A 10,182-nucleotide genomic window follows, 5' to 3' on the forward strand; every position below is an offset into this window, starting at 1 on the left:
TTGGTCCTTGGTTAAGCATATTGGATCATGCAATAACTAAGCCAATACGGGAAACAATACAATAACAACATAATATCTGATTTATACTGAACTTGATATCTGTACAACTATCAATATATAAGTGCACATTGACAGGTTTTTGATCTCAATCAATGGAACAAGTGCAACGATAATGATCAGTAGGCAGAAGTAAAACACGAACGACTTTAAAATGTTTTACACAACCGAACAAGACGAATGGACGTTGGAAAATTTTGTCAAAAAACAAAAACTGCCATGTCTAGCTGTTGTAAACCAGGGTTTCTATGGAGACACACCACACAATGTACTTGATAATGGGCAGGTATGTCTCAATATATTCTATTTTGGTTTGTTTGTTGGGGTTTAACGTCCGAGCAGCAATATTTCAGCTATATTCAGACGATGAACATGAAATGAAAAAAAAGGATGGGTCACAAGGATAATAGGGTCGATAAATTTTGATTGCCACTGGAAAAAAGGGGGGATGGGTAAGGTCGGGCAATTTAGCCTCCTGTGGCGGAGCGCAAAGGTTCCTACTCCTGTCAAATACAACAGCAGGGTTCCTTAACGTGCGAGGAACGTGGCATCTTTCCCAAACACGGTGCACCACTATGATTTGCGGTCAGGTTTTCCGTATTATAGCCTGACAACCCCAGCATGTAACACGCCAGGGGTACCCCATTCCACCAACTGGGGCACACATACTAGTTGCTTTGTGGGCAGAGCGCCCTAGCCTCCGGCTAGGGTTCTGAGCACTATTTAGTCGCCTTTAACGACAAGCTTAGCGCTGCTGCAGGCCTATTCTTTTGACACCCGAACCTGCACGGGTAACATGAAATTGATGATAAAATGATGGGGTCGACAAATTTTGATTGCCACAGGAAATAGGGAGAGGTGGATAGGTTAGGGCAGTTTAGCCTCCTGTGGCGGAGCCCTATGGTTCCTACACCGGGTGAATACCACAGTAGGGTTCTTTAACGTGCGAAGAACGTGCCATCTTTCCCAAGCACGGTGCACCACTATGGTTTGCGGTCAGGTTTTCCGTATTATACCCTGACAACCCCAGCATGTAACACGCCAGGGGTACCCCATTCTACCACCTGGGGCACACATCCCAGTTGTTCTGTGGGGAAAGCGCCCTAGCCCCCGGCTAGGGTTTTGAGCACTATTTAGTCGCCTTTTACGACAAGCTTAGCGCTGCTGCAAGGCTATTCTTTTAACACCCGGACCTGCACGGGGCTTTTTTTATTTGTGAGTTCATACTTCATATTATTGACTAAAATTCTAATATTAGCCTAAATATGATAAAAACTGTCAATACAATACCAAATACAAATGTGCCAAAATGGGATTTAGGCGTCCAATACAGGATTTAGATACCCAATACGTCATATTGGCCTGGTTGAAATCAATATCGGCCTAGGTCAATATGATGTATTGGACTAGTTAGTTTTTCCATTAGCTGAGTAATTGGTCCTTGGCCAGCTAGTCATAATGGAATTCGGCCTCAGTCAAATATGGCTATCATCGGACCATACAATAATTAAGCCAATATGGAAAACCTAACGCAATAATGATTTATACCGAACTTGATAGCTATACAACTATCAATATATAAGTGCAAAAGGAGAGGTTTTTAATTACATTCAATGGAACAATTGCAAAGGCGGAAGTAAAACACTATCGACTTCAAAATGTTTTACTCGACCAAAAAAGACGGATGGACGTTGGAAGATTTTGTCAAAAAACAAAAACTGCCATGTCTAGCTGTTGTAAACCAGGGTTTCTATGGAGACAAACCATACAATGTACTTGATACTGGGCAGGTATGTCCTAATATATTCTATTGAAGTCATTTCTTTATATAATGTTTTTTTGGGGTTTAACGTCCGAGCAGCAATATTTCAGCTATATTCAGACGATGAACATGAAATTGATGATGAAATGAAAAAGGGATGGGACACTGGGACACAAGGACAATGGGGTCAATAATTTTTGATTGCCACTGGAAATAGGGAGAGGTGGTTAGGGTCGGGCAATTTAGCCTCCTGTGGCGGAGCCCTATGGTTCCTACTCCGGGAGAATACCACAGTAGGGTTCTTTAACGTGCGAGGAACGTGGCATATTTCCCAACACGGTGTATCGCTAAATGAATAATATTAGATAGCTGAAAAATGAAACAAGATATACGAAGGAAATTTCAACAACAGATTTTGATTAAGTTTACAGTAAACATACATGAAATAGCATGAATTTTGGGTTAAACATTTTTCAGGAGATCAATAGAAGGAATATTGTGTTATAAGTAACTACAATGTACATGCATTTTAGAAACATTCTTGCTTTAAATGAACAAAATAAAAAATAGAATAATAAATTTCTTACACTATAGTGTCATGAATGGTTTGTATAGTAAATAAATAAGTCAATACTATTTGGTTTGTGACATGCTTTTCAATTCAGATATGCTTATTTAGTATATTGTGTATAGTGGAGGTGGTTCATGGTGTAGTAAAACCCACCCAACAAATGGATGCTTCTTCGGACTGCATATGATTTATTTTAACGTAACAAGTCATTTTTGTATTAAGATTCGTACTTTTGAGACAACCATACAGTCATCTCCCACCTTAATCCACCAAATCAAATCAAATAAAAATAAGTCTTGTAAGAGTAATCAAGGGAACCAAGGTTATAGCGGTAATCAAAAGAATGTAATCCATGGACAAAGCCCAGACATGGAAAACAGACATACACAACAAAGAACATAAAGTAACTAAAATCATATATACAAAGTAACAAAAGCAAATGAGCAACTCGGACTCCACTAAAACTGGGAGCATGGACCAGGTGCACCTGTAGGGTAAGCGGCCTCTGCTTTTCTAGAAACACCCGCCGAGTTGGTCATAAAAAGTCGATTCCGGGGTAGACAAACGAGAAAAGGAAAATTATGACCCGTTGAATAAATCAGTTTTCATGGTGCAGATGGATACACCACAAAAACAAAAGAAAAAAAAAAAAAAAAAAAAAACGAGTTCATGATGACGACCATAAAACTTCTGTAAAAATGACTTCAGTCTTCTAGCAACATAACCCTGTTCCAGAAGTCTATTAGAGTTCTAACGCGATACAAAAAGTCTGCGTAGTTTCGGCAAGTTATGACATAACGTATGAGTTGTGATATGAACACTCCTTACGCAGGTGCTGAAGGGATGTTGCCACAGATGAAAGGAAAGTTGACAATTTTGAATGAAAAAACATCACGTTTGTCGTAAAGTTTGGTCAATAGTTTTCTTGACCATCGATTCTAAGTGTAGGTCAAGATATGAGGCTGACTTCACAGTGTCTGTAGTATCCTTTATCTCAAATTATTTGGGGTAGATGCGATGTATCAAATCCCCGAAATTAGGATTGTTTAAAGATAATACGTCATCTATATAGCGGAAACTGAGATCAACGGATCTAGCCAAACGATATTCTTTATTTCTTTCGGATCAGATCAGCTATAAAGTCAGCCTAACAAGAGTGAAGAATTAGGTCAGCAAGTAATGGAGCACAATTTGTTCCCATTGGAATGCCGACCGTTTATTGAAAAACACGTCTACCACTATATGTTGTCGATTAAAAAGTGTCAATTTTATTCATAATCTATATGACTCCAAATTACGAAATAAGACTGGACATGTTGTCTGTTAATATTTCTGAATTAGAAATAAAAGTGTTCGTTTGTTTGTTTGTTGGGGTTTAACGTCCGAACAGCAATATTTCAGCTATATTCAGACGATGAACATGAAATTAATGATAAAATGAACATGAAATGATGATGAAAATGAAAAAGGGATGGGACACAAGAACAATGGGGTCGACAAATTGTGATTGCCAATGGAAATAGGGAGAGGTGGGTAGGGTCGGGCAATTTAGCCTCATGTGGCGGAGCCCTATGGTTCCTACTCCGGGAGAATACCACAGTAGGGTTCTTTAACGTGCGAGGAAAGTGGCATATTTCCCAACACGTTCCACCACTATGGTTTTCCGTATTATAGCTTGACAACTCCAGCATGTAACACGCCAGGGAGTACCCCATTCTACCACCTGGGGCACACATCCCAGTTGCTCTGTGGGCAGAGCGCCCTATCCCCCGGCTAGGTTCGTTTGTTTGTTGGGGTTTAACGTACGAGCGGCAATATTTCAGCTATATTCAGACAATGAACATGAAATGGATGATAAAATGAACATGCAATGATAAAAAAAAGGATGGGTCACAAGGACAACAGGGTCGACAAATTTTGATTGCCACTAGTAAAAGGGGGGATGGGTAAGGTCGGGCAATTTAGCCTCCTCTGGCGGAGCGCAAAGGTTCCTACTCCTATCGAATACCACAGCAGGATTCTTTAACGTGCGAGGAACGTGGCATCTTTCCCAACACGGTGCACCACTATGGTTTGCGGTCAGGTTTTCCGTATTATAGCCTGACAACCCCAGCATGTAACACGCCAGGGGTACCCCATTCCACCACCTGGGGCACACATCCCAGTTGCTCTGTGGGCAGAGCGCCTAACCCCCGGCTAGGTTTCTGAGCACTATTTAGTCGCCTTTTACGACAAGCTTAGCGCTGCTGCAGGCCTATTCTTTTAACACCCGGACCTGCACGGGGCGCTAGGTTTCTGAGCACTATTTAGTCGCCTTTTACGACAAGCTTAGTGCTGCTGCAGGTCTATTCTTTTAACACCCGGACTTGCACGGGGAAGAAATAAAGTGAACTTGGTGGGTAATCGCAAAGCATGAATCACCTCCTTAAAGAGTTTTTTAAATAAAAACTCCTACTTCTGAACATCTATTTATATATTGTGTAAAAGACATTATATGCATTTTAATCTTGTAACCTATTTCATTCTTAAACAATATAAAGCGAACATATAGAATTACAGATATGTAATATATTCAATACCGGTGTAATTGGATCCTTCAACACCAATGTTCAGTCATCAGATTGATTGATTGTTGGGGTTAACGCCCGAGCAGCAAACTTTCAGCCACATCTTAGCGACGAACATGATGATGAAACGGAAAATGGAATGGCCAGAAGGAAATTTTGTTTGTTGGGGTTTAACGTCCGAGCAGCAATATTTCAGCTATATTCAGACGATGAACATGAAATTGATGACAAAATGAACAGGAAATGATGAAATTAAAAAAGGGATGGGACACAAGGACAATGGGGTCGATAAATTTCGATTGCCACTGGAAATAGGGAGAGATGGGTAGGGTCGGGCAATTTAGCCTCCTGTGGCGGAGCCATATGGTTCCTACTCGGGGAGAATACCACAGTAGGGTTCTTTAACGTGCGAGGAGCATAACATCTTTCCCAACACGTTGCACCACTATGGTTTGCGGTCAGGTTTTCCGTATTATAGCCTGACAACCCCAGCATGTAACACGCCAGGGGTACCCCATTCCACCACCTGGGGCACGCATCCGAGTTGCTCTGTGGGCAATTGTTTGTTGGGGTTTAACGTCCGAGCAGCAATATTTCAGCTATATTACTTTCGATATGACCTTACATGCAAGTATAAAAAAACATATTATCTTGTTGTTGTGTTTGTTTTTGATTCTTAATGAAGTCTGAGAACCTTAATATATGTTCACTTTGCTGCTTTTCTTATCTTTATTGTTTTTTTCATGTCGATTCTTCTTCTAATGTAGTAGTAAAAAAAATTCCTAAAAATTATACTATGCCTTATGAAAAATTTCCCAACCTGTTTCGGAGATTCTAAAATGTAGTGTAACGTGGAATATTACGTAGTCAATCAGGAAATAGTTATAGGTTGCGGACGAGATAGCAGACGTTTCATTGAATGGGAGAAAGCATGGGAGAATCATTACTTAAGGTGGTTGACCTTAGGTAAGGGACACAACTTTTACAAATCACCGGAACGTTTGTATTTAAAATGTTATATCAATCTCATGTAAGCATCACAGTAACCTGGACTGATTTCATTCTGTTTCATAGGGAAGCTTGACAGGTGAAATTGAATGTAATACAAACATATCCCTGATTTCAAGAGTTATGTCCCGTACCCTAGGTCTACGTCCCTAAATTTTGTTCCCCCGTGCAGGTCCGGGTGTCAAAAGAATAGGCCTGCAGCAAAAAGGCGTAAAAGGCGACTAATTAGTGCTCAGAACCCTAGCCGGGGTTAATGTTCTTTATTTGGTTTCTCTTATACTTTCAGGTATTACGAGTCCAAGGCGTATGTACAGAGCATCGCGTTCTTGCAAGATTATTGAAGGACACTGGCATGTCTTTCAGAAGAGACGCCTTGACAGTTAGTATCCCAATGACATGTGACGTTCCAATGTTTGAAATGAAGAAAGGAAAGACAGGTAATCAATCCAATATATGGACTGGATGCTCAAAGTGCAACATAAGATTACACATATAAATAAATTCTTATCGCATTTTTATAAAAGTTCTTTACTTTAAAATTGTATTATAAACATTTTAGTTATTTAGTCTTCATATATTTTATCAAGTGATGGCATTGTGCACTTCTATTCCATCTTTTTTTTCGTTTTCATCTGAATGCCGCTTTGGGTTCCCTGATGCAAAACGTGGAATACGTTATTCATTCTCCACATGGGCATCTTCTGATCCACAGCTTAATTTTTCATTATAAAATGTCCTGTCATAATGTCATGGTGCATCTTCTTGTGTTTCTATTTTGCTTCAAAGGGTAAAATACTTCTGTGTGATATCATTAAACAAACGCTAATTCAAAACTAAATAAAGTTTCATATGTTAAATTAATATATAAGAGTATTCGGTAATTAAATAGATGACAATTAGTAATTGACATGAAAGTCACATAGAAAACAAACTAATATTCAGATTTATTTTTTTCTCATACAAAGTATACTCGAAAAAAATCAAATCAAATTGCCGATTGGACAGGGTCCTGAATAACTTAGTAAGGTGCCAATTTAACTTGTTCAACTGATTGTAATACAGGGGAAGTGCTGAACAAACAACATTTTTCCGACAGGGATCCAGTGCATAGTTTTTGCAGGGAATCTAATAATGTACATCGATCGAGATCGGTGTGGAATTAAACTAAAGTATGTTATCTTTTTTTTTTTAAATAAACTAAAATAATGTATTGCAGGGTATCTAGAAATCATTTTGTTCGTCATCGTGTACTTTATTTCAGGAAATAGTTCTAAATTGCTGCAATGGTTAGTTTCCAATGAACGAACGTTTCCTTTTGACGTCCAGTTAGACACAAGTACAAACTCTATGTGTATGATTAGAGCTGGAAACGAGCGACATGCAGTATCAGGAACGGTACAGTTGAGGATTTATGATCGACACGTTTTGAGATTTATTTTTGGGAACCCCGTTAGTAAAGGTTTGTCAGCATTTTGTAAGCAATATGTGACGTTTCTAACGTTGTTCTCCCGTAACAACTGGTGACTTCATAGACTAACGATCGCTAAAATTTCCGACGTGATGGCAGTTGTCGAATGTCAAACGGCCAGATATTTCAAAAGAATTATTGAGTAAAAGTTTTCATAACTCGTGAAAGGTTAATATTGCACAATTTCAACTCGCGGAGGATCATTTGATGGTGAAATTCCGATATTCAACTTTCACTAATTATGAAACCTAAAATTAGTTAATACAGTGACCTTCAATATTTTATGCAAATCTAAAATTCATTTCTATCCAACATCCTTATCAGGAGCTTTAATATCCAGCTGAATCAATCCGAAATATCCGTATAGTTTTTGTCAGTGCATTTAACAAATTAAATAAAATCAGATATATCTCGACACATGAGGCTTGATGAAACATAATTTCAATATAATATGAAATTTCGTTATCTTGTGTTATGTACCACTAATTTAAGGTTAAAGTTCATCGTAACATTAGTCCTGGACATTTCAAGGAATTACTGAAAAATTATTCAAAATCACCATATATAATTTATATAATATATTTTCATATAGATACAGTATACGGTAACATATTTTCGATCCTAATTGATGATTGTAATGCAACATTATCATCGGTATCTGGTCTTACCAATGGTGATGATGGCTATTATAACCATATAGTGGAACATATGCGTGTTGCCGTGGATACTTATGTAAATTTCAAAGGCAAGGTTGGACATAGAGGTAAGTACTGAAGCATAAACATGATTGAAAATACCATATTTTACATAGTGTGGACCGACGACTTTCTTTCCTGGAGTAAAGACATTTTCATGTTCAATTCGTATGTTGTTTAACGTAAAAATTCAATCATACAAAGGGCGTCACAACTGAAAGCTATGTTTATTCGGATTAATCAGTTGGAATACAGTGTGCATCTTCCACTCTGAATAAACTTAAAGAAATGTTCAATCAATTTTATTGCAGATATGTTTATAGCATCATTGGTAAAACATGAAGAGAGCAGCAAAAATCTCATTGGTCAAGATTCATCAGCTGAGGATTTAGAAATTTACGTAAAACCGGATCCCGTGATACTCGATAATCATGTATATGAAGAGATCAAGGTCAAAACAAGGGAAAGTAGGATAGACCCTCATTTACTGTATGAAGAAATAACCCTAACGAACGGAGCTCACATTTCGAAAGATGTGTTAGAAGTTAATAAGTATTTGAAGCACAAAGGAGGTATCAAAGTAGGAAAGAAGTCTCCGGCGATAAAATGTCATCGAAGATCAACTTTGCATCCGGGTTCTCTTCCTGGAAGAACAAACACCACTGATGTAGAGAATAAGAAATATTCAAAACCACTACCACCAACGCCAAATGAAAACAATCCAACAACGTTAGCAACAACAAACGAAACTGTTCAAACAAGATGGTCACTGAGCTCAACGGATGTTTCCAGATTAACAATTGAGGAAGTTAGCAAATACTTAGGCTTGCTAAATCTCAGTAAGCACACCGAGAAATTCACAGCGGAGCAAGTGGATGGCTGTTTACTTCAAGAACTGGATGAACAACTTCTACAGGACGAATTTGGATTGAGTCGATTTGAAGCTATAAAATTAACAAAGTTCGCAAGAAGTGGCTACTTGCCTTTATCTTCAAAAGACAACAAGAATTGACAATCTGTGACCGTCGTTACTAATTAAAACAAGTGACTTGTAATATTTATTGCCTGTATATTTACATTTTATTCTATGACATATGAATCCATCCGTTTAAGTCAATGAATGAATTATTAGAACCAAGAACAGGGCTGTATTTAAAAGCAATACTCTGTAAATAGATTTCTGAAATAATAAAACTAAAAGGTAAAAACTTAAATTAAAGGGTCAGTCCATTTTATGACAAATAAACAATTTTCCCCTAGAATCATCTAATATACATTTGTATTTACTTCTTGTTTTTCAAGATAATCTTACATTGTATCACCTTTGACTTCAAATTGATATTGGACACGGCTTCATAAAAATCTTAACATGCAAAACATACCCATGGAGGTTACATATAATTACTCATACCGATCACTTAACATTTACCGCCATAGAATCTCCATTCATTTGCGAAAATATACGAGAAGAATTACTTTGAAATCAAAACGGTATGGTACATTTCTGAAAAAAAAGGCTTAAGTTGGAAATTTGTGGTATGGAATGACGCTTCCACGTTGTTTTCTATCATTTTGTCTTTGTATTTGTGACTTTTTGGGAAATCGAACATTTGTTTTATGGCTGATAAAACACAATAACATAGTCAATATACTTGATTTTATATGACATTTCGCTGCCCGAGTCTTACATAGATTAATACGGTACGTGTTGATATGTCAGAAGGTGCTAAGTTAATAGAAGTAGGCAGAATGTGGTATGGTAAAATACGTGCAATATACATGTGTAAAACATGTATTTGTAAGGTTTGTTTATCGGATTTTTCATGGAAAGCACAATAAAAGGATTAAATATATTAAAGTTCAAGCAAATATTCTTATTGTACCAAATTCGACATTCTTCTAAAGTGAATGATTAACAAATTGGTTAATTGTTGGTCTTTAACACCCAAGCAGCTATATTTCAGCTATAAGCTGGCGCCGCACATGAAATATATAAGATTTGTTTTGTTTGTTGGGGTTTAACGTCCGAGCAGCAATATTTCAGCTATATTCAG

At 37.7% G+C, this 10,182-nt stretch overlaps 1 protein-coding gene across 1 annotated transcript; it reads left to right on the forward strand.

The window, feature by feature from the left end:
• The first annotated feature begins 1,503 nt into the window (after nucleotides 1–1,503).
• LOC148598868 (uncharacterized) lies at nucleotides 1,504–9,775 on the forward strand. The gene is made up of 5 exons (XM_088560298.1): nucleotides 1,504–1,847; nucleotides 6,252–6,402; nucleotides 7,227–7,424; nucleotides 8,026–8,196; nucleotides 8,440–9,775. Exons 1-5 carry the CDS (start codon nucleotides 1,716–1,718, stop codon nucleotides 9,138–9,140), a joined length of 1,353 nt encoding a protein of 450 aa, XP_088416424.1. The 5' UTR covers nucleotides 1,504–1,715; the 3' UTR covers nucleotides 9,141–9,775.
• The last annotated feature ends 407 nt before the right edge of the window (nucleotides 9,776–10,182 follow it).

Source organism: Perna viridis, chromosome 14, assembly GCF_037379345.1.
Source record: "Perna viridis isolate PV_CMFRI_1.1 ecotype Kerala chromosome 14, ASM3737934v1, whole genome shotgun sequence".
NCBI classification, from domain to species: domain Eukaryota; kingdom Metazoa; phylum Mollusca; class Bivalvia; order Mytilida; family Mytilidae; genus Perna; species Perna viridis.